The sequence below is a fragment of the Rattus rattus genome, chromosome 1 (assembly GCF_011064425.1).
Source record: "Rattus rattus isolate New Zealand chromosome 1, Rrattus_CSIRO_v1, whole genome shotgun sequence".
NCBI lineage: Eukaryota > Metazoa > Chordata > Mammalia > Rodentia > Muridae > Rattus > Rattus rattus.
This window is the reverse complement of record NC_046154.1, coordinates 122,745,217-122,770,298: the sequence shown is the minus strand read 5'-3', so window position 1 is coordinate 122,770,298 and position 25,082 is coordinate 122,745,217. Positions and strand designations below refer to the sequence as shown.

Genomic DNA, 25,082 nt, shown 5'->3' with positions numbered 1-25,082 from the left:
CAGAAATGGCTAAGTATGTGGTATAGACAAAACTCACAAATTTCACATAAATAAAATCTTCAGGGAGAAAAGAACAACTCTAAAAAGTGGTAAGAGATGGCTATGATTTTCCTCAACTAGGTATATTGAAGACCCAGCTAGAGGGAAAAACCCTTAAACTGAAATATATTATATATATATATATATATATATATATATATATATATATATATATATATCCTTCTGTTCAATGTAACCCTGTTCTATTGACTGCCAGGGCTCTGAGGTATTAGGTTGCAGACATACTATGGCAGTGGCTTTGTCCTCTTTATTTTCACCAATAACCTTTTGAAGCACAAGTCTAATGGTTTGTAAAACTCAGAGAAACTGGAAAAGACATAAAGTGCTTCCTGTTAGTGAATCTATGCTTGTTCTTGTACATATGTTCTTGGCTTAAAGCTAGAAAGAAAGGGAAAAACATGCTAAGGTGGCTAATGTCTAATGTAAATTTTTATTGTTAATCTTTCACTGTACCTAGTTAAATCTTATCCATAGATAGACATGAGTAGGAAGAAACGTATAGGGATTCAGCAACACCTGTAGATGACAGATTATTTTTATGTTATAGGAATTAGGAATTTACTAGAGGGTTTCAAGTAGTCTCCGTTGATTGGGATGGCCTACCATAATCCTATAGTTGTGAAACAATAAGAGAGCATTATATTTCAATGTAAAAAGATAAAATATTAAATATTTCACCTTCGAAGTATACTCCATAAAAACTTGGGAGAGTGATGGCTAATCTGTTTAAGGATTGAATAATACAGTCAGAGCTATGAATTCATACTGGCAGCTTTGACTAGTCACTAAGATAAATTAAGAAATTCATTTACAAGTGACAAGTACATTTAGGTGGCAACTTACATGATTTATTTAGACTTTCCTTTGGGCCTACTTTTAATAGGCAGCCCAACATTTATAAAGTATTCTCACCTTGTTTCGCATTTAGGTTCAAGTTGCTTTATTTGCCAATTTCATGGAAGTGGCCTTTTGGTTCCTACATTCTGTTGCACTGTAAAGCTTTAGAGAACATGCTACCATTTTCACAAAATATGCTTAAGTAATTTATTGTGAACATTTCTATGTGTGGTTTATTTTTCTACATATGTCTAAGAAAAATGTTTTAGATTTAAAAAATTATACGTAAGCTTTGAATGTAAATGATTAATTCTATCTCTCTATTATTTATCCATTTATTCATATATCCATCTACCCCTGTACTCACTCACCCACTCACCTACCCACCTATCCATTCATCCATCCATCCATCCATTTATGTATCTATTTATAGTCTTTTCGAGAGAGGGTTTCCTTTTTGTAACAGAGCCCTGACTGTCCTGGAACACATTTTTTTGACTAGGCTGACCTTCAACTGGCAGAGATTCCCCTGCCTCTACCTTCTGAGTGATTAGACTAAAGGCATGCACTACTATGATCCACAGTTCTTTTATTTTAAACCAGACTGGAAGAAAAAGATTAAAGAAGAACCAAAAGGAAAAAAATAAATATTGATAAAAATCATGTGGAAATGATGATATATGGTACCCAATAGGTCTTAATGATACACTGTTATTTAGCTGGGCATGGTGACACACCTCTTAATCCTAGTACATGGGAAGCAGAGGCAGACAGGCCTTTGAGTTCAGCCCAGCCTGATTTAGCGTTCAGAGTTCCAGGCCAGGCAGAGAAACGTAGTAAGACCCTTTCTCAAAAACAATATAAAGCACTCTGTGTAGTACTTGATATTACATATTTTAAATAATTCCACTCTACACAATGGTCAGAATGTAAGTAGGAGTCCTGTGGAAGGAAATTACCTTAATTCCTAGTACATAACACTTTTGGTGGTAAAACCAATCCAATTCCTCTGTTTCTTTATAGGACTGTGATTTGACACCAAACGTTAAAATGTTTCTGGGAAGACTTATTTTTTTTAAGGAATGATTATTTACAGCATGAGACTGACGTGAATTATGATTATCTGCCGATATAAGGGTTTCCATACTTACCCTAGAACTCAAGGCCACTACTTGAAGACTACATTACCCTTATACCTTGGAGTGTTCATTGGATAATGGACCACTTCAGGTGGTGATAACGTAGTACAGGTTGGATATCAAGTTGGAAATCACAGTAATTACCTGACTCTAAACACAATATCTATATGTGTCTGGAAAAATTAGGTAACCATCTACTATGTATCATTAATGACTCCAAAATTGCAGCTGTTTCTGCTGTTAATGTTTTCTCTGTGCTTATCTGAAGCTTTTGCTACTACCAGATAGAAGATACAAGATGTCAACAAAGAAGACTATCAGAGAATGATACAAAAGTGTGACTTACAGATAGCAGTATTTGTACAGCACTGTGGATGACCTCTAGGTACTGGAAATCGACGACACAGCCTGTGACTGAGACATATGTGTAGTCATCCATCATGTCATGGGCTGATGGTGGTAGCACTCTCCGGACACAGCCAGGTCCATGTTCCCTCCACCATGACCGATGTACAGAGATGTTGAAGGTCATCAGATCTGTGTCCTATATGGCAGTAGACAAGGGAACAAAAGCGACAATATCATTGCATCATACTTTTGGCTTTGACATTGGAAAGAGTTCATGATAGGCAGAAATACAGAGATGATTTTAATTTCAAATGAAGAAAAGAAAATAGAAAGCTAAAAATGTCATGTACAGGACATACTGGCGGGGTTAGGGATTTAGCTCAGTGGTAGAGCGCTTGCCTAGCAAATCCAAGGCCCTGGGTTGGTTCCCAGCTCCCAAAAAAAAAAAAAAAAAAAAAAAGAAAAAAAGGACATACTGGCACCACTGAGCTATAATCATTCAATGTAGAGACACAGTCTTTTGAATAATAACGTTAGCCTTATAAGGTTACTAAATATCAATGATCCAGGGGGCTTGTATTTTGCTTACATATAAATAATCTTTTCTACATTTCTTATTGTGATATCATCATTGATATCATCATCCTGTGGTCATATTTTCTGAGTGTTTCATTACATACTAGATGATGTTGTATAAAAGTTCCACACACTACAGCTGTCTCTGAGGATTTCATTGGGAGTTTGTTCAGACTTCTCTGCAAATACCAAATACATGTATGATCATCTCTAATGTAAAATGGTACAATATTTTCATATAAACCAGTGCTATCTGTACCTGACTTCAAATAATTTCCATATTTTATATAATGACCAGTACAGTGTAAATTCTATGAAAGTAGTTGAAGAAATAATAAGAAAACAGTTTGCACATGCTTTGTAGAGGTATGGTTTTGTCTTATTTAATGATTTTTACTAATTGGTTGGTAAAATATATGCATATGAAACCCAGTGATATGAATATCTTACTATATAGACTCTACTATCCATGTAGGTAGTAGTATATACTTATTATAATTTACTGAATAATTATATCCTCTAAACATATGTCTAGTTCCTAGAATCTGAACTTTTTTTCTTATGTATCATCAGCAAAAATTTAAGGATTAGCGGTCAGGATGTTATACATGAATGGGTCCAGACTATATTCGCAGATACAGGTCTTCTCTTTTTTTTTCCTTTCTTCCTTCTCTTGCCTTCCTTCTTTCCTTAATTCCTTCATATCTTTCTTCCTTTCTATCTCCAAGGCAATCTCTTACAACTGAAACTATCCTCAAATGTGCAATGCATTGAAGAGTGGCTTGAATTCCTGAACCTTCTACCACCACTTCCTGAATGCTGAGATTATAGCATATGTCACTATACTTGGGGGAAATCACATGTAATAAAAACAGGTGGTAAATGGAGATGAGACAGATATACAGAGAAAGAAAAGAAGCCAATGTGACCATATAGGTAGACATTGGGGTGATTCAAGCCACTGCCAAGAAATGCTCTAGACATTTAAGGAGAATAATGAAATGAAGAAGAAATCTATTCAGTTAGATGTTCATAGCACTGCCAACAGCAAATTCAACCCAAGAAAACTTATTTCAGATTTCTGCCTCTGGAAATGAGGGAATTCCTGTTGCTTAAGATAATCAATTTGCAATATTTTATTATCACAGGCACAAGAAAATAGTGTAGGCAAAGAAAGTAAATTATTATAAGTAAATAAATTGGTGTAAATTAGTAGAGCATGCAAGGTATAGAGTGAGGACTTGGAGCTATGACGTGTACTTTTACATCCTTGAACAACATCATGTCTACTCTTTGCTCTCTCTCCCATTAAATATTTGATTATGTTCTATACCCTGAAGAGAGTTATTTCCCTTCTTCAAATATATTAACAAATAGATCCATACTCACTCCAAAGGATAAAGAAGGCACTCCTCAATTTTTACAACTTAAAATTTGTCAGAGTTCTTAGTGGAGACAACTACTACAGATTTTCCATCTGCAGGAGATGACTTTTACTCTAGGCTAGGCATGTCTAATAGTAAAAGCATATCAAAACATTTTGATTGTCAACAGGAAAGTATCATTGGCAAGTTTGAATCATTACCTCCTGTGACAGATTTATATGTGTTAAAAATGTTATAAAGTTACATTAGGCTATGTGTATAAGGTATATATGAAAAATATCCATACTTCAATGTATTTTTACAATAGAAATGACTACATTAGACTTCAGTCCCACAACAAAGGTATCTTAGTGATGTGTAAATATTAGAAAACCCAAATTAATCTGAAAAATTTCTTGTCCCAATCACTTTCAATACAAGATTCATAATCTATATTTCTGCAAGGGCACTTGTGGGAGACTGATATTTAATATTTGAAATTTTGGGTGAGATGGTAGACTAGAAATTGCCTTTATGTAACTTGATGAAAAGACAGAACAAGTGAAGGAAAAAATAGACTCTATTACAAAGAGAGAAAGAAACATCTTTGGAAATGTTAAAAGATCAGTACAGGGCATCTGAAAAGGGCAGAGAAAGAACAGGAATACTGTCAGTAGAAATAAACCAAGCATAGGACATCTCTGTAGGGGGTGTTTCTGATGCTTTGATTGGGAATCTGCATGTGAACACTGAAGGTCCCGTTCTCCAATTTGTTATTGATTGATCAATAAAGACAATGGGACTTTCAAGTTCCATCAGAAGATGAGGGAAGAGGAAAGGGAATTCATTGAAGGGAGGGAGAGAGATCCATAAGTCATATGAGATCTTGGGTAGAGTGTCCACTGACTGCTTCCTTGATTGGGCCTGGGGTAGCAGATAGGAGATTAGAAACACAAATAAGCTGAGGACAGATTTCGGGTATGTTGCAAGGAGAAGGTTACTGGACAACTATGTCGAAGGCAGATTTATAGTTTAGCAAGGAGAAAAGGGAAGAGCACACTAGTAGTGGCAGTCTTAGAAGAGTTCAGTCACTGAACCATAAAGCATGTTTAAAATGAAGTGTGTGTGTGTGTGTGTGTGTGTGTGTGTGTGTGTGTGTGTGGTGTGTCTGCTGATCTGAAGCAGACTTCATCAATTGAGAATAATCTTGAAATGTGAGAGTTCTGTGCCTGATGTCAGCAAGTGGCTCAACCTCTAAATCACCTATTCTACAATTTTGTAGAATCTGAAAACTATGAAGCCACAATAGGTAATTTGATGCCCACATGTATATCCCTTCAACAAAGTGATTAGTACATGGGACATCTTCAAAGTGTGATGACTGCTGTACCTTTACAGTATCTCTGTATGCCCTAGCATGCATAGCAGCAAATTCTTAGCTCAAATATCAAGTCACTTTGGCAGACACAATCTGAGGAGTATTGTGAAGGTAGGAGAGTTTTCAGAGACTGCAAAGAGAAGGCTTATCTAAGTCCTGATGCACATAGAAGGGACTCTACTAATGTGAAGACAGTGCTGGTGGACGCCACTGCCTTTCCAATGTGGGTTTAACCCCAGCATAAGTCACAAATGAATCTACAAGTGCAACTGACTTCCATCCATGTTCCATGGCTTGCTGAGATTGTGTGTTTCATATTAGTTGAATGAAATATTCTGAGGATGTTAGTTTAGTATACTTGATAAGTCATAGTTTAACTATATATTTTTAAGAAAGAGCTTGTTTGACCTGTCTAAAATGAAGAAGGGTTTGAGATGGTTCAGAAGTCAAATGTGTTTGCTACATAAACCTGGAAACAAGTTTGATCAATAGAACCAAAGTAAAAGGTGGAAGAAAGAACTGACTTCTCAAGTGGTCAATGAATTCTATATATACAATGTCCAATCCCTATCCCCACTCATCATGCACACACATACACAGTAATAATAATGAATATATTTTAAAAGAAATATGAGATAGGAATATTAAAGCCACCACAAAAATTATATCTGTGACTTTTCATGTCCATCATGTGTTTTTATAAATTTGGGAGGTTTAATTATTGGTGAACATATGCTTATAATCCTTGGATAATAATGATGAAATATTCAATTTATTAATAGTGTGGCCTTCTTTATCTCTTATGACATTTTATTGTATGCCTATTTTTATCATATATCGCAATAGCTATGCTTTTTCCTTTTGCTTGTGCACTAGATTGGCTTGTACTCTGTGGCAGTCTTTCACAGACAAGTGTCATTTCTTGTGGAAAAAAATAATTTAACTCTGATTTTTAGTTTACTTAGTTGCTTTGCATATTTATTTCTGAATTAAGTTTATTTATGTTTATGGCTATTATGGCTATGGATAGACTGGCATCGGTGTTTATAATTTTGTTGGCCATGTTTTGGTTGGATATTTTATTGGATTTGTTCTGGTTAGGTATTTTTTCCCCTTTGTCTACTTGAAACAAGCTATAGTTATCTGGGAACAGAACCTTAATTAAGAAAATGTCTCCATCAGCTTAGTCTGTAGGCAAGTGTTTGGAGGCATTTTTTTGATTATTGGTTGATGTGAGAGGACCCAACCAATGTGGTTGTTGCTGTTCTAGGTGGTCCCGATGGTATAATAAAGCAGAGTGAGGCAAACTGGGCAGGGACAGGACCTTGAAGCCTCAACCCTACACAAAGCAATGTAGGTAACTGAGGAAAGCTGGGAGTGGGAGAACACAGCAATTGGCTGTTCACTGCCAAATAGTCAACTCAGAAAACAAACATATAAGAAACAATACATGGACACAGCAGGTTAACGTTAATGAATATTATTAATTATTAATTTTATTATTAATTATTATTAATAGCACTAGCCCAGAACTCTAGGGTTTGGCTATGTCACAGCAAAATGGTAAACATTGGGACCTTCAGGACAGCCCTTAGGGCTATGAGAAAGAGATTGAAAATACATAATTTCTCAACTATGGAAAAATAAGGATGAAATATGAATTGTATGAGGGGCTTCACAAACCTAAAGGAACAAAAGCAGTTGAGCTGTGAGCCAACTTGTCAGAAAATTACTAAGGAAGGAGATAAAGAAATTTAGGGCATGGTGATCACAGAAGATCCCATCCAGCTAATTTGTGTGTGTGTGTGTGTGTGTGTGTGTGTGTGTGTGTGTGTGTGTGTGTGTGTGTGTGTGTGTGTGTGTGTGTTATAAGAGCAGATAGATTCCTGAGTTCAGGGTCAGCCCATGACAGAGAGAGATGTTAGACCACGTGTAGTGGAAATGGTAACTTCAGGGCAGGGTCATTGGCATTTAGTCTAGGCTCTGCCCCACAGTTACCTGGCAATAGTCAGGTATGTCTGACTCACTATAAAAGGGGCTGCTTGTCACCTCCTCTCTCTTGCTCCTATTGCTCTTGCTTCTGCTCCTTACCCTCTCTCCCCGTTCCCATCCCCATCTCTTTCCACTTGTTCATGGCCATCCTCTCCTCCTCCTCCTCTTTCTCCTCCTCCTCCTCCTCCTCCTTCTCCTCTTCCTCCTCCTCCTTCTCCTCCTCTTTCTCCTCTTCCTCCTCTTTCTCCTCTTCCTCCTCTTCCTCCTCTTCCTCCTCCTCCTCTTTTTCCTCTTCCTTCTCCTTCTCCTCCTCCTCCTCCTTCTTCTTCTTCCTCTCTCTCTCTCTCTCTCTCTCTCTCTCTCTCTCTCTCTCTCTCTCTCTCTCTCAACTTCTCTCCCTATATCCTGAATAAACTATTCTATACCATACCATTACATGGCTGGTTCCTCATGGGGAAAGGATGCCCCAGCATGGGCCTCCACCAAACATATCTCTGGTCTCTTTACTTTTATAAAGCACAACGAGGGTCCTACCCAATTACATTATCGTCTGTTCTTAACAAAGGTAGATAGAGCCTATAATTCTTTTGCAATGCTAAGAAAAATTGTATGCTTGTTGTCTCCTAAGAATGAAAGAGTTGAGGTCACAGGTTGTTGATTCATAAGGCAATCAATAGGAAAACTAAATGATGGGATTGATATGTGAAATAAAGGACTGGACCTGCGTTCTTCAGGAGATGAGCTTTTCAGAGAAAGTTTTAGGATAAAAAGAATGAACAGCCTGGACAACTGACACAGGGAGATCTCTTAGAATAGCAAGCAAGCAATATAATATATATATATATATATATATATATGGGTCTCCAGAGAGAAAGCAGACATAGAGAGATGCAGACCGGGAAAACTGTATCAAGCAGAGCACAGATCCTTAGCTTGGACACACAATTAGACTTTGAGTCATTCTTTTTTAAAAAAAACATTTTAAAGAATAGTGCTTTACTGAGTAAGTCTTATTAACAGAAAAATAAGCTTTAATCTACAATGAATGACACATTATAGAGCAGAAAGCAATTCTCATAAGTTTCCATAATGAAAGTTATCCATTAAAAGAACAAAAAGGAGTCATAAAATTATATTCACAAATATAGTACAACATGACAAAACAATTGGTCACTCTTTCAGGCAAAGTATAATAAAGATGCAAAAACAGAAATTACATTAAAGTCATAATTGCATCAAATTAAAAATGCAAGTTTATTAGGACGTATATAGACAGTGATAAAACAGTAATCTTAAATGCTCATTGATAATACATAAGCACATAGTAAATGCCAAACATCTGTACTCACATCTGCAAATTTCAGCCTCCAAAAGGGAACTTTCCCACTCAACCATTACTGCCCTATTGTTTAATTTGAAAGTATCAACAATTGTCCTACTGTAGAAATTATGAAGCACCACTTAATGTGCTGTGAAAATTAAGAGTGTAATAGAATGAGTAGTTGAAAAACACCTGAGACTTCCATGACAACTGACTGGTATGGTGAGGCTTTTCAACTTCAAACTATGTCCTGGTGAGGAATCTATCACTAATTAGCCATATAACTTCTAGCCAATTACCTCTCCTTTGAGTAATTGACTCAACAATAAAATGAAGGTGGTGGTGGTGTGAATAAGCGACTCTCTAAGGTCATTTCTAGCTCTGATAGTCCGTGCTTTTATTATGTTAAGGAAGAAATCTACTTTGTGCTAAATGTTTCAGAGCCAAATGAAACATTAACATGAGAATAAGTTGACTGTTTGTACTAAGAAAACTCAACTGTATTTAGTAAGAATGTTGTTTTCTAGCTTTTGAAATAGTAATTTAAATATTTTTAAAGGGCAGAACTACTTATTTCTTACAATTTATGGTTTTGTTACAAGAAACAGCCAGAGAAACAGATAATAGTGGCTAAAAGTTAACATAAGAGTTTCATTTAAGCTTTAAAGATTATTTTTATTTCATATGTAGGCATGCATGTCTGTATATGTGTACATGAATACATGCACCCATGGAGGCCAGAAGAGGGCACCAGAGCTGGAGTTACATGTCATCATGTGGGTCCTGGGAACCGAACCTAAGTCCTCTGAAAAAGCAGCAAGTACTCTCAACAGCGGAGTTATCTTTCCAGGCCCTCTTTTAAGCTTTAGTCCAAGATCCTCCATCAAGACAAACCCATGGAGGATTCTAAAAGTTTTAGGATGAAAGTCAACACTTAAGAGTATATATGATGTTCTTGAATTGGGTTCCATCATCTTGGAAGATGGTTGTGTTAATACTCTTGTTTTTTTCTCTCTCTTTTGTGTGTATGTCTGCGTGTAAGTGGATATCCTCCATAGTGTGCGTGTGGAGGCCGAGGATAACCTTTGGAGGCCCTCACCTTCCCTTTTTGTTTACCATGGTGCCTCCTTGTTAAAACATAAGCGATTAGTTGACCATGAGGTTCTGGACATTCCACCAGCTACTTCCTGTTTCACGTAGGCATTCAGGAATTACAGGTACTTGGGCTAGTATACTTAGCTTTTTGTTTGTTTGTTTTGTTTTTTTTGAATTTGATTTGTGAAACAGGGTCCCCTGTCCTGGAACTCGCTCTGTAGGTCAGGCTGATTTCAAACTCACAGAGATATGTCTACTGCTGACTCTCAAATGCTGGGATTAAAGGAGCCACCACCTGGGTGCACTCAGCTTTTATGTGGGTTCTGGGGAGCTGAATTCAGGTCCTCAAGCCTATTTGGCTAGTTCTTTTCTTCACTGATGGCTACCTTCTTAAAAAGAGATTTGACTAAACTGGCATATGTCAACTCTTTTCACCACTTCCAGACATCCTTTTCTTAGAACCCCTCTCGAAAGTGAAGATGGTCCTTGGCAGTGCTCCTCCATGGTATATGATTCAATTCTTGATCCCAGGTTTTCAGTTACTGCCCTAATTATTTGCTTTACAAATTGTAAACTGAATAAATCCTTTTCTCCTTAAATTCATTTTTAAATAGTCTTTATCACAGCAATAGAAATCTAACAAGGACACAAAATAAATAAGGATTTCGATTGCCCATGTGAAACAGAGGAAGAACTAACAATGCAGGGCAGTTCAGTGGCTCCCAGGCCAAGGCATTGAACAATTAAGCATATTGGGGAGTAGATGGTGCCTAAACGACAGCACGGCATAGCTGGGACGCTAGGTGAGTAGAAGGCACTCAGGCAAGGCTAGAGCATAGGGCAGCAGAGGGACAGAGCACAGGCTAGAGAACTGCCCAGCTGGACAGCTCAGGAAGGAGAAACAGGGTCAGATTCTTTTGGGTTCACAGCTTCCTCTCCTCCTAAACAGGTCATGTTGTCATCCAGGTCAGACACTTTTTCTGGAGCAGCTCCATATATGGCCTTTGCTGAAAGGCCAGAAGCCCTTAGTCAACTGAGCATCCTGATCCCTGCTCCTTTGGTTGTTTTCAGTTCTGTCTGTGGATATTTTAATAGTTTTTTAAAAGTAACGGTTTGGACTCTGCAATCATAAAGAAGCTGGTGGAAAGGAGAAAGCCTTTGAAGCTGCAAATGGGTAAGATTGAATGTCACCAGTTTTGCCTTTGAACGATGAAGAAACACAAGTATATCCCACACACTCTGTTGGATAGGGTGAGGCAGGAGGTCACAAAGATACCCAGAGTATATTTCAGGGCAAAGCTACCCTATGTAGTTATATTTTTTTCTCAGCTTAAGGAATTGAAGGGAACTTTATGGGCATGCCTGAAATTATACCAATAATAAAATGTTTTACATTTTTTTTGCTTGTTGGTTTGCTATTCAATTACCTTTACTGCAATAGTACTTTATTGACAATAAAACATTTCAGTTCATTTTTAGGGTCTGTTGATTTGCTACATGAATCATTTCCAGCTCTTAGAGGGTAAAATATTACAGAAAAATAATTGCTTTCATTGGTGAATTTAGCTTAATGCAAAGCAATTTACCTGCAGGCAAACTGCAGAGATGCACACTGACTGCTCCACTTCTTGATCATCAGATTTAATATCTTATAGTTATTCTTGATTAATATAGAAGAGCTCTGTGTTTTCCCCATCTTAATAGAATTCATTAGGTTCCAGATGAATTAGCATGATCTCAAAATTCTGAGAACTTTTTTCTTTTAAGCATTCATATCTAGTGATCTTCGTTATTGTAGAACATAAGTTTATTTCAATGTGACTTTGACTAAAATGTATACAAATAAAACACAAATTATGCATATTTGTTAAAGCCATAAAACATCTCAGCATAGTTCTTACTTATCTTTAGAGATACAACCATTTATTAACCATACTATGCTTCTAGAGATGGTATTAAAATTTGACAGTGAACATCAATAGCACAAATTATATGTAAGGTTCACACTTCATAGGTTTGCTCTGGAGTTTTATTTTATGTTTGCATCAATTTTCTATGTCCTTCACTATTAAATTTCAAACACAAAAATCACTAAACACATGATAACTCGGTTTTCTCTCAAGACAAATGAGACAAAAGGAAATGCATAAAATGTCAAGGAGATATATATATATATATATATATATATATACACATATATAGTGTTGAAACTCTTTTACTACATCAAGTTCTAGAATTTTTAAATACACAGATTATTATGAAACTATAGAACAATATTAAATTAATTTTTTAATATTTCAAATGTCATTTTTCCTTCTCATTTGTAACTAGAATGCAATATGATGATTGAAGTTGACCTGATTAAAATTTTTCAAAAACAAATTTAACTTTGAGATTATTTTATAACATTAATGATTATCCAAACAATGGTGTTTGGAATGGTAATGAAGGGTAACAGAGTTTAGCTTCTCAAAATGTAGCATTTCAGCACAAAAGTGACTTAGAACTATAAATCTTTAAAAGTAAAATTTCCTTGCCTAAATAAGGATCTTAATTTACAAAATTGTCTTTCTTCCTTGCCTGCAAGGAAAGGCCAACCTTGATTACCTAGCATGGATTTACTTGTTGCCAGCTGAAAATTACATAGAGGAACATCCACACCATTGTCTAGGATTTTTCTCTTCTGTGTAGCATTCTACACACACTGCTTCCTGTGTTGAGGTGTGAACCATTTCTTTGATAACAACCCAATCCTTGGGTGTCTCCCACAAATATATGAAATATATATGGCCAAGCTCTTGCCCATTTCTCTGTTATCCATCTGTCCCATCATTTGCTATTCAGCCAAGCATGGGGTGGGGAGTGAACAGCTGCCGAAAGTGCACCCAGACTCCAGGTATCTTTCTTGTGAGGTCATGTGTAGGGGAAGGAGGTGATAACTAAAATCTGGTTCCCTAATTGCTTCTTGATTATGTCAATAAGGAAAGCAGAAGCCAATCGCTGGGTGAAGGTGTAGAGATGGGATTTCCAGCCCGACAGGAAGAGAAGCGGACACAAAGAGGACTGGGAATTCGAAGGAGGCTGTGGAGTAGATAGGAAGTGGCAGACATGTAGGTTTCTTGGGGCACCTATAGTATGTAGCCTCCACTACAGACAGAGTTGTCAAGGAGGATGGAAAAGGCTACTATTGGATTAGGATAGGAAAGTCTTCGCCCAGCACTTGTGTTATGTGGCTGGCGGTGCCTTAGGTGGTAGGAGAAAGGACACAGCTGCGAGGTGGTCATTCGAAGTTTGACGGAGCTAGTGGTAGGAGCGGGGTAAGACAGCCATTGCCGGCATCAGGCAAGGAGCAAGTGTGCATTTTAAAATTATAGCAACAGTCAGACATGATGGCAATATAAGAGTAAGATGGTGGTTTTGATAGTGGACAAGGAGAGTAGCTGTTGATATAAGGTCAATCAGGAGTAGCTTTCACATAGCACTGTGATCTTGAATATCTGCCTTTATCCTGGTTTTGATCAGTTCTTTCATTGCATTAATCTACATTATATAGACTTCCGGACATGTTCTTCAGATATTTGAAATACAGAAAAACTTTCCATGAGTCTTTAGAAATGTTGCTTATTAGAACCAATGTAGATGTGCCTGCCTTCATGTTATTCACAGTAAGTGTTTCTGAGATATTAGTTCACATGCAAAAATATCACTATTCATTTCTTTTCAGCATGTTGCTATACAATTATTCATTAGCCAAAGAGTTAGAATTATTCTCTTTGGCATTTAAATTACTTTTGATATATGCTCAATTTGGCTTCATATAATCTTCTCCATTTCTAAATACAGATTCAACTAAATAATATTTACATTTTTCTTTCAGTCTAGTCTAATCAAAGGGTTGCTGTATTCATTTTTATATAGGCATTTATATTCTTTATCTTTTTACCTTGTTTCATCAGTTGCCAACTCAACTGGAAGCAAAAAATTATAATATTACAGGGAAGTCCATGTATGCTTAAAAAGCAGGATTTCTTGGTTTTCAAGAGTTGCTAAAATTTGTATTTACACAATAAAATCATATCAGTAAAACACTCCATCTCAAAATGTAAATTGTAAGAGTTGAGGTAATTTTCTACATATCTAATTATCTTCTTTATACTAAGGATTTTAGGGAGAAATGTGGATTTATATTATATGCAGAAAACAGTGTTTCAAAGGAATGTTTAAGTTCTGTAATGCAAAGACTTCCCATAGTGACCTACAAACTTTACAGATTGAGCTAATCAGAGCCAAGGAGGAGGAGGTAGGTCAGTCATTCTCAGTAGGGAGTCTCTGTAGGGCAGTAGTCTAGGGTTATAGTCATCAGGGAAGGAGATATTGTGGCTGATAGTGTCTGTACACAAAAGTTTTAGCTAAAGGGTAATAATTTATAACATTTGTACTTGGACCAGAGGAAGATGTTACCATTTCACTGAGCCTCACCCAGGGAAGAGTCTGCCATTTTCGTGAGTCTGAGGAACTGTGGTCCTGGACATGGCATGCCCATGTCAATGATACACAATTTATTTGGAATTTCATCACTTCCTCCAACTTCTCATTGATTCAAATATAATAGTGATTGTGTACTCTTTCCCTGCAGTAAGAACAGATGCTATAGAAAGGTTTACAGAATATCTAGGGTTCCACAGGGAAAAATCTGTCATTTGTTGATGCTTTCTCAAGTCTTCCTGCAGGTCATAGTGATATGTTGTGTACTACTAATGTTGAATATAAATAAGAGTGTGAAAACTGAAGAATGAAGGTATGTCTCTGTAACCCTGGCACTTGGGAAACAGAAGCTAGAGGATTCAAACAATTTAAGGATAGCCTGGACCCATAGTGAGATCATGTGCACATACATGCACACATACATACCTACATACGTACATATATACATACATATGCATATACATTATGTAGGTAAATACTGAAAAGCCTATCTCCAAAGTGGGGACTGGCTATTGAGCATTTACATACCCAAGTTCTCATTTTTACATCTGTGCATTGCTGTAGTTTTTCAGTTCAATAGTCCACAGGCCAGATACAGCCTTTTATCTTTAAGCTGGTGTTTGATGTCATAGTTTGGACCACTTCATGAAACAATGGAAGCCCACCCACACAGTATATGGCATTAATAGGAGCTATGCATTGGGATTCAGAAAGAATAAGAGTTGTTATCTCTTCTTTCATGGAATGCATATTATACAGGGAAAGACAGGTAACAACAACAAAAAAAAATCCAAACAAACCAAGTACACACACAAAACAGTTATAAAATGTGAATAAGAACTACTTTATTATCAGTGCACAGTATTGCTTTATATGAAGTGCCTAGAAACTACTTCTTTGAGTTGAGTAGATATTTAGGGTAAGATATACACAAAGGAGCTAGAGAGATAGCTTAGTCTTTAATATAGCACTTGCTCTTGCAGAGGACCAGTGTTTGATTCCAGGCCTCCATTCACTGGCTCACAACTGCCTGGAACTACAGTTTCAGGAAATCTGATGCCTTCTTCAGATATCGGTGAGCATAAAGCACACAGATGGTGCACAGACATACATGGATGGAAAAACACTCATACACATATTACAAACTGAATACATCTTAAAGAACTTGAGAAAATATCTACCAAAGGAAAAGAAAAATGATTAATAGAGGTAAATATCAGGAAAAAAGAGTTTCCAGGCTAAGAGATTACAAAGATGAAGGCCCTAGATGATAAAAGGGTTTGAATGTTCAGGGAACTGACAAATGGCTCTGTAGATGACAGGAAGCTAAGATGAGCATTGGGTAGTTTTAAGGAGATTTGAAGTTATAGAAGACAAATCCCTGAAAAAAAATCAAGAAATACTCAAAGTCCAGCCAAAATATTGATGTCATCTGATTTTTAGGAATTTAGAGAATGGATGTGACTGGGCAAAAACGGAAAATTATTTCTGTAGTGGGAAATGTGAAAGGTGATGTAAGGGACAGATTGTTGTGATACATTTCAGAAAACTCCCTTTCTCCTTCCCTGAGAATGGCATATGGAAATTGTTACCGAGCACTGTGAGAAGGATGCTGGAGGCTGAATGATAACACTGAAGAAGGGAGTGCTGCTGCGTATGACATTCCTGGTTCTCTGGAGTTTTTAACTCTATTACTTGTACACAGAAGTCTCTGTCATAAATGGAGATTGGGTTTTCCTGTCCAGGTACAGACCTTACCAGAGATTTTTGCTTGTGGCATTCAGCTTTGTACAATGCAATTCTTTTTATCCATGGCTCTAATTTGGAGCACCAAATTTCTTGTAGTTGTATTTGTTGTACACATTTAAGAGCTCCTCACTCTTCTGTTTGTAATTTTATATATGGTAGAAATGGTAGTGACTTTCGAGATCTCTGTATTCAAACACTAGAAAAATCCTTAAACTTTTTTCCACCTATGGATAATACAGTTAAGGAAAATTATATAAAATATGAGTATAGAAAATATAACTAAATGGCGCAAATGTCATCTCTTGAGAGAGGGATGGAAAACATTTGAGGTGTAATCAGCAAGAGAGGGTTGACTATGCTGGGAAAGCCACATGTCTTTATTTATACTGCATTGGGGAATGTCTACATGTTGGATGTAGATATTCCAGGATTTTCTGGGTATCCTTCATTGTCTCAGTCATTTCAAGTTGGCATGAGTACGACCAAGCAAATATCTTAGCAGAAACAAAAAAGAAAGGTGTGATCAAGAATCTTTTCATATATAATTAAAATTGTTAAAGAACATGTACAGAAATGTGAAGAAGAACAGAATTCCCTTCCTTGTATTATTTGGGTCTGACCTCATGCTGTTGAAAGGAGTCAATAGGAACCTCCTCCTTTCTCAATAATGACTGAATAAATTATTCATCTTATTAGGGTAAGTGAAGCAAATGAAGTACTAAAAACATCATTTAGCTGGTACATGCGAATCAGAGTTTTATATGGTATATTGTTTATACAATGTGGCATGATCTTGTCGGTCCAACTAGAATTTTCATAATTTCTTTGTGTTAGAAGCATTCAAAATTTTCTCTAGTCCTTTGAGTGGATGTTGGTGTGTTGCTCATCTGGCTGTGCCTCAGAAGACATGAATCAATTCCTTCCTAACTGTATTTGATGCTTCATCTTCAACCTCTAACTAGTATCACTCCCTGCTATGCTTCTGTGTTTAATCAGCTTTCAATCACTGAGAAAATACCTGAACTAATCAGTTTAGAAAATCCTTTGGTTTATGGTCATAGAGGTTTCATTTCATGGTTACTTGGTCTATTACTTTAGTCCTATGACAATGTGAACATTGTGCAATACATGAAATGACAAAGGAAAGCTATTCACTTCAAGAAAGTAAAAAACAGACAACTGCACCCAGAAACAGATTGTGTGCTCTATTCCCCCATCCCCTACTTCCAGAGACAGCTTGATACCTAGATGAGATGTGCCTTTCCTTTCTCAATACCTGACCTAACTGGGATCCCATTTTTCATGGGGCCAGAGGATGAAAGACCTCCCACTCTAATGTAGACACATCATCCTTCCAGTCTGTATCTGTGTGTGTCCAGAGATCAAGGAAACTTTAAAAATAAATCTACTCACAGTAAATCCAAAAGAAGAGAACCACACAAACATAATAAAACCTCTAACAACAAAAATAACAGGAAGCAACAATCAATGTCTTCAATATATCTCAACATCAATGGACTCAGTTCCCCAATAAAAAGACATAGGCTAATAGACAGGATACATAAACAGGGCCCAGCATTTTGCTGGACATAGGGAACACAGCTCAGTGACAAAGACGGATACTACCTCAGGGTAAAAGGCTGGGAAATAAATTTCCAAGCAAATGGCCCCAAGAAACAAGCTGGAGTAGCCATTGTAATATCCAATAAAATAAACTGTCAATCAAAAGTTATCAAAAAAGATGGGGAAAGACACTCCATACTCATCAAAGAAAAATCCACCAAGATGAACTCTCAGTGTTAAATATCAATGCCCTTAATGCGAGGGCACCTACATTTGTAAAAGAAACATTACTAAAGCTCAAAACACACATTGAACTTCACATAATAATGGTGGGAGACTTCAACAACCTACTCTCAACAATGTACAGATTGTGGAAGGAGAAACTAAACAGAGTCATAGTGAAACTAACAGAAGTTATGAACCAAATGAATTTGACAGGTATTTACAGAACACTTCACCTTAAAAAGAGAGAATATACCTTCTTCTCAGCACTACATGGTACCTTCTCCAAAACTGACCATATAATTGATGCAAAATAAGCCTCAATAAATATAAGAAGATGGAACTAATGCCATGCATTCTATCAGATCACAACAGATTAAGGCTGGTGTTCAATAACAACAAAAACAACAGGAAGCCCACATACTCATGGAAGCTGAACAACTCTACTCAATGATAACTTTGTCATGGAAGAAATAAAGAAATTAAAGACTTTCTAGAATTTAATGAAAACGAAGGCAAAACATACCTAAACTTATGGAACACAATGAAAGTAATACTAAAAAGAAAATGCATAGCACTGTCTTCATAAATAAATTGGAGAGATCCTACACTAGCAACTTAACAACACATCTGACAGCTCTTGAATAAAAAGGAGTAAAAACACTAAAGAGGTATAGAGGGCAGGAAATAATCAAACTCAAGGCTGAAATCAACCACTTAGAAACAAAATGAAGTATAAAAGGAATCAACAAAACCAGAAGCTGGTTCTTTGAGAATATCGACAAGATAGACAAACCCTTAGCCAAATGAATTAAAGGACACAGAGAGAGTATTCAAATTAACAAAATCAGAACTGATATAACAGCAGAAACTGAGGAAATTAAATAATCAGATCCTACTACAAAAGTCTATATTCAGCAAAACAGGAAGATCTAGACTAAGTAGATGATTTTTTTAGACAGATACCAGGTATCAAAGGTAAATCAGGATCAGATAAACCTCTAAATGGTTACATAACATCTAAGGAAATAGAAGTCGACATTAACAGTCTCCCAATTAAAAAAGCACAGGATCAGATGGTTTTAGTGCAGAATTCTATCAGACCTCCAAGATCTAATACCAATACTTCTCAAACTATTCCAAAAATTAGAAACAGAAGGAACATTGCTTAATTCATTCTATGCTTAATTCATTCTATGAAGCCACAGTTATGATAATACCTAAACTATATAAAGACTCAACAAAGAAAGAGAACTTCAGACCAATTTAGTTTATGAATATTGGTATAAAAATACTCCACAAATTTCTTGCAAACTGAAACCAAGAACACATCAAAATGATTGTTCACCAGGATCAACTAGGCTGCATCCAAGGGATGCAGGAAAGTTTCAAGATACAGAAATCCATCAATGTAATTCACTATATAACTGAGCTCAAAAAAAAAAAAGACTCACATGATCATCTTATTTGCTGTTGAAAAAGCCTTTGACAAAATACAACACCCATTCATGTTAAAAGTCTTGGAAAGATCAGAAATTCAGGGCACATACCTAAACATAACAAAAAACAATATACAGCAAACCAATATCCAACATCAAATTAAATGGAGAGAAATTTGAAGCAATCCCACTAAAATGAGGGACAAGACAAGGCCGCCCACTGTGTTCCTATGTATTCAATATAGTACTCGAAGTTCAAGCTAGAGAAATTAGACAACAAAAATAGGTCAAATGGATACAAATTGGAAAGGAAGAAGTCAAAGCATCACTATTTGTGGGTGACTGGATAGTGTACATAAGCGGCCCCCAAAATTCTACCAGAGAACTCCTACAGCTGATAAACAATTTCAGCAAAGTGGCTGGACATAAAATTAACTTAAACAGATCAGTAGCCTTCCCCTTCACAAAAGATAAATGGGCTGAGAAATTAGGGAAACAACATCCTTCATAATAGTCACAAATAGTATCAAATATTTTGGCATTATTCTAACCAAGCATGTGAAAAATATGAATGACAAGAAACTTCAAGTTTCTGAAGCGGGAAATTGAAGAAGACCTCAGAAGATGGAAACATTTTCTGTGCTCATGGATCAGCACAGGGTTAACATAATAAAAATGAGCATCTTACCAAAACCAACCTACAGATTCAATGTAATCCCCATCAAAATTTCAACTTAATTTTTCATAGAAATAGAAAGAGCAATTTTCAAATTCATCTAGAATAACAAAAAACAAAAGAAAACAAAACAAAGCAAAACAAAAAACAGGATAGCAAAAAGAATCTCAACAATAAAAGTGTTTCTGTGGGAATCTCCATCCTTGACCTCAAGCTCTATTACAGAGCAATGGTGGGAAAAAAAACTACATGTTATTGCTACACACAGGTAGGTCACTGGAATAGAACCTAAGACCCAGAAATAGACTTACACACCTATCATTACTTGATCTTTGAGAAAGTAGCCAAACCTATCCAGTGGAAATAAAACTGGCAGTGTGCATGTAAAAGAATGCAAATTGATCTATTTTTATCTCTTTGTACATAGGTCAAGTCCAAGTGGATCAAGGACATCAATATAAAACCAGATATACTGGATCTAATAGAAGAGAAAGAAGAAAAGAGACTCAAACACATCATCAGCATAGAAGAAAATATCCGGAACAGAACACCAATGGCTCAGGCTCTAAGATCAATAATTCACAATGGGACATCATAAAATTGAAAAGCTCTGCAAGACAAAGGACACTGTCAATAGGACAAAACAGCAACCTTCAGATTTGGAAAATACCTTTACCAACCCTACATCTGATAGAGGAATAATAACCAAAATAAACTAAGAACTCAAGAAGTTAGACTCAAAAGAGCCAAATAACCCAGTAAAAATGGGGTACAGAGCTAAATAACTAGTTCTCAATTAAGAAATCTTTAATGATTAACAAGCACGTCAGGAAATGTTCAACATCTTTAGTCATTAGGGAAATGGAAATCAAATGATATTCACCTTATACCAATCAGAATGTCTAAAATAAAAAACTCAGGCAACAGCAAATGCTGGTGAGGATGTAGAGAAAAGGAATACTCCTCTATTGCTGGTGGGATTGCAAGCTGGTACAATAACTTTGAAAATCAATTTGAGCTATACCACTACTAGGCATATACCCAAAAGATGCTTCAACATATAGCAAAAACACACATTCCACTATGTTGACAGCAGCTTTACTTATAATAACCAAAAGCTAGAAATAACCAAGATATTCCTCAACAGAAGAATGGATATAGAAAATCTGGTACATTTACACAATGGAATGCTACCCAGCTATTAAAAATAATGACTTCATGAATTTTGCAGGCAAATGGATGGAATTAGAAAATATCTTGAGTGAAGTAAGCCATACCCAAAAGAACACACATCCAGTCACTGGTAATAAGGATATTAGAGCATAAATTCAGAATACCCATGGTATAACTAACAGACCATATGAAGCTGAAGACCATATGAACAAGAAGGAAGACCAAAGTGTAGATGCTTAAATCCTATTTAGAAGCATGAACAAAATAATCAAGGGAGGTAGAGGGTGGGTGGGCACTGGGAGGGAATAGGGAGAGGGAGGAAAACGGGGGGGGGGCAGGGGCAGATATGGGAAGAAACAGGAGGAAAGTCCAGAGGGACAGGAGAAAGAAAAGAAATATGTAGCAGTAGTGGGTGGGAACAGGGTTAACCACTACAAAGTCCCAGACACCAGTGGGGCAAGCAGATCCCAGGACCCAACGCAGGTGACATCAGCTGAAATACCCAACAATAGGGAGATAGAAACCTGAAGAGACAACCTTCTGTAAATAGCCATGGCCCCCAGTTGATAGATGGGGCCACCTACACATTTCAAAATTTTTAACCCAGAATTTTTCTCATCTAAAAGAAATGCAGGGAATAAAATAGAGTAGAGACTAAAGAGAGAATACCCCCACCTTGGGATCCATACCATCTGCAAACACCAAACACTGAAACATCTGAACACTATTGCTGATGCTAAGAAGTACTAGCAAACAGAAACCCTGTATGACTGTCCTCTGAGAAGGTCACCCCAGCACTTGACTAAGACAGAGGTAGATACTCACAGTCAACCATTGAACTGACCCTGGGGCCCTCAATAAAAGAAATAGGGGAAGGACTTAAGGAGTTGAAGAGGATTACAATCCCATAGGAAGAACAATATCAGTTAACAAGTTCCCAGAGACTAAACCACCAATCAAAGAGTATACAAGTGTGGGCCCATGGCTTCTGCTACATATATACCAAAGGTTTGCCTTATCTGATATCAGTGGGAAGGGAAGCCCTTGGTCCTGTGGAGGCTTGTTGCCCTAGTGTAGGGGGAAGCTAGAGTGGGTGCGTGGGTGGGGGAGCACCCTCTTAGAGGCAAAGAGGAGGAGGATGATGCAGGGGGAGGATTGTGGAGGGGAAACCCCCAAATGAGGGATAACATTTAAAATGTAAGTAAATAAAGTAACCAATTCTAAAAAACAAGATTAAAAAGCAGATGAAGATAGGTAGAGATGATGATAGATGATATATACCTATTTATATTTACATCTCCATGTAGTATAGATATGTTTGATATATATATGTATATGTATAGTACTGGTAGATATCATCTTTCTGATATCTATTTCTGATATCTATCAGATATATATCTATATAGATATTTAGATGTAGATAGATAGATAGATAGATAGATAGATAGATAGGTAGGTAGGTAGGTAGATAATTGATGACCCTATATCTCTTTCAAGGGAATATTCTATTGACCTTTATTTCTTCCAGAGGGCCTCAATTTCTTATGTCCTCACAATCTCTGAGAAGGATGCTGACAACTAATAAATACATGTGACTTGGAGGGCATTCTAGATCTAAATTACCACTCCTTCTATGCTCTGGTGATGACTACTTCAGTGTGTTCTCTGAGCTCATATGTTTTACCTGGGTCAATAAGGTAATAATATAGGAGTAAAAACATGTAATCTCTCTGTGTTGGTCTCATTTTACTTTAGACTCTTCCTTGTTCTTACAGATGAGATAATTTCATTCCCAGTTTATGGGTGAACAATAATCCCATTGAGTATGTACCACACTATATCTTCTCTCAGTGGACATCTAAGGTGATTTCATATCTTGGCTACTGTCATCAGTGCTTTAGAATCCTTAAAGAATTGAGAAGAAGCACACTGAGAAGTCACAAAATATTTTCCATCTGTGGGGAAGCTTGTTTATCTTTTCAATTATCAGTGATTAATTTTATCTGGTCCATTCATGTCCACATCTCCATTCATATGGTTTTCTCTAATTTTGAAGTAGAGAAAAATCAAGGTGTCTCTGATTATTCTTTTCCAACGTCTTCCGTCTTAGTTAAGGTTTTAGTGCTGTAAACAGACACCATTGCCAAGACAAGGCTTATAAAGGACAACATTTAATTGGGGCTTGTTTACAGGTTCAGAGGTTCAGTCCATTATCATCAAGGTGGGAGCACAGCAGCGTCTAGGCAGGCATAGTGCAGGCAGAGTTAAGAGTTCTACATCTTCTTCTGAAGGCTGCTAGTGGAAGACTGGCTTCAAAGTTCAGAGTCTCTTCTGAGATTCAGCCAATCGCTTAACTGTAATCACCAAAGCAAGGTAGGAAACTAGCTGGACAGACTCGAAACTCTGCATCTCCGTGTCTATGTTAAAGTGGATTCAGATCTCCAACCCCTTTTCACCTTGGTTGACTACGACACAGTTCTTTCTCCTGGGTTGGTTCTACTTCCTGTTAGCAGCTTTCCTCAGCAGATATTCCAAGGCTCTAGCATCTCTAACATCTTGGGGTTTCCAAAGGCAACTTCAAGGCTATAGTTTTTTTTTAAATTTTTATTAGATATATTTGATTTATTTCTTTACTTACATTTCAAAGGTTATTCTCCTTCCCAGTTTCCTGTCCATAAGCCCCCATTCTCTCCCCTCCCCCTCCCCCATATGGGTACTCCCCCTATACATCTCCCTTATTGCCCCCCATATTCCCCTGCACTGGGGGTCCAACTTTGGCAGGACCAAGGGCTTTCCCCCTCCCCTGGTGCCCCAACAAGGCTATTCTCTGCTACATATGCAGTTGGAGCCCTGGGTCAGTCCACATCCAGTCTTTCAGTAGTGGTTTAGTCCCTGGAAGCTCTGGTTGGTTGGCATTGTTGCTTTTATGGGGTTGCAAGCTCCTTCAGCTCTTTCAATACATCTGGGATACACACATGATCTTCTGGGGCTCCTCCAGTGGGCTGGTATTACTTCTCTAGCTCTGCCCTCTGTAGCACTCTAAGCTCAGGTTTATATACTCCATTGCTGCTGCTGTTCTTGGTGATCATCCCATCCATAGTTCTGGCATCTACAGTAAACTGGAGTCTTCTGCTGCAACCAGGCTTTGCCAATAGCCTCTCTTAGGCTCTCTTCACAGTGCCAAGCCTAAACTCCTTTGCATGACCCCTTCAACCACAGTTCTGGGCTCTCAACCACAACTAAGGCTGCACCCCTTCCATGGTTCTTCACCAATGTCCATTCATGGACTCTCACAGTGTTGAGCCTCAGCTGCTCTTCATGAACCCTTCATGCCTTCTAACCCAGTACCAACTGGGCAACTTTTATCATAAAGCTACAGTATGAAGTGCAATCTTGGCTATTTCTGGAACACAGCTTCTTTGTGCTCTCAGAAAACACTTCCCACTTTTCCCCTCAGTGGTGCTGGTCTCTTCTTAATCACCACTAATTTCTTAGCTCCAGCTAACCAGCTCAATTGTCTCATCATTTCCTTCTATTCTTAACAAAGCCAGAGCCACATGGCTGAAGCTGCCAAGTTCTTCTGCTTGCAGGAGATGGAAGATGCCACCTTTTTCTATTACATTATCACCAGCTTTCTGTTCTCCAACTCCTTCACTGCTTAAGCT

General features: G+C 37.3%; 1 protein-coding gene across 2 annotated transcripts in view; it reads right to left on the bottom strand.

The window, feature by feature from the left end:
* Nkain3 (sodium/potassium transporting ATPase interacting 3) overlaps window positions 1-25,082 on the bottom strand; it is a 614,865-nt gene that overhangs the window by 134,312 nt on the left and 455,471 nt on the right. For both annotated transcript variants that reach the window (XM_032905295.1, XM_032905301.1), the window contains exon 4: window positions 2,383-2,580. In XM_032905295.1, the coding sequence (XP_032761186.1) occupies window positions 2,383-2,580 (198 nt within the window). The remainder of the gene's footprint in view (window positions 1-2,382; window positions 2,581-25,082) is intronic.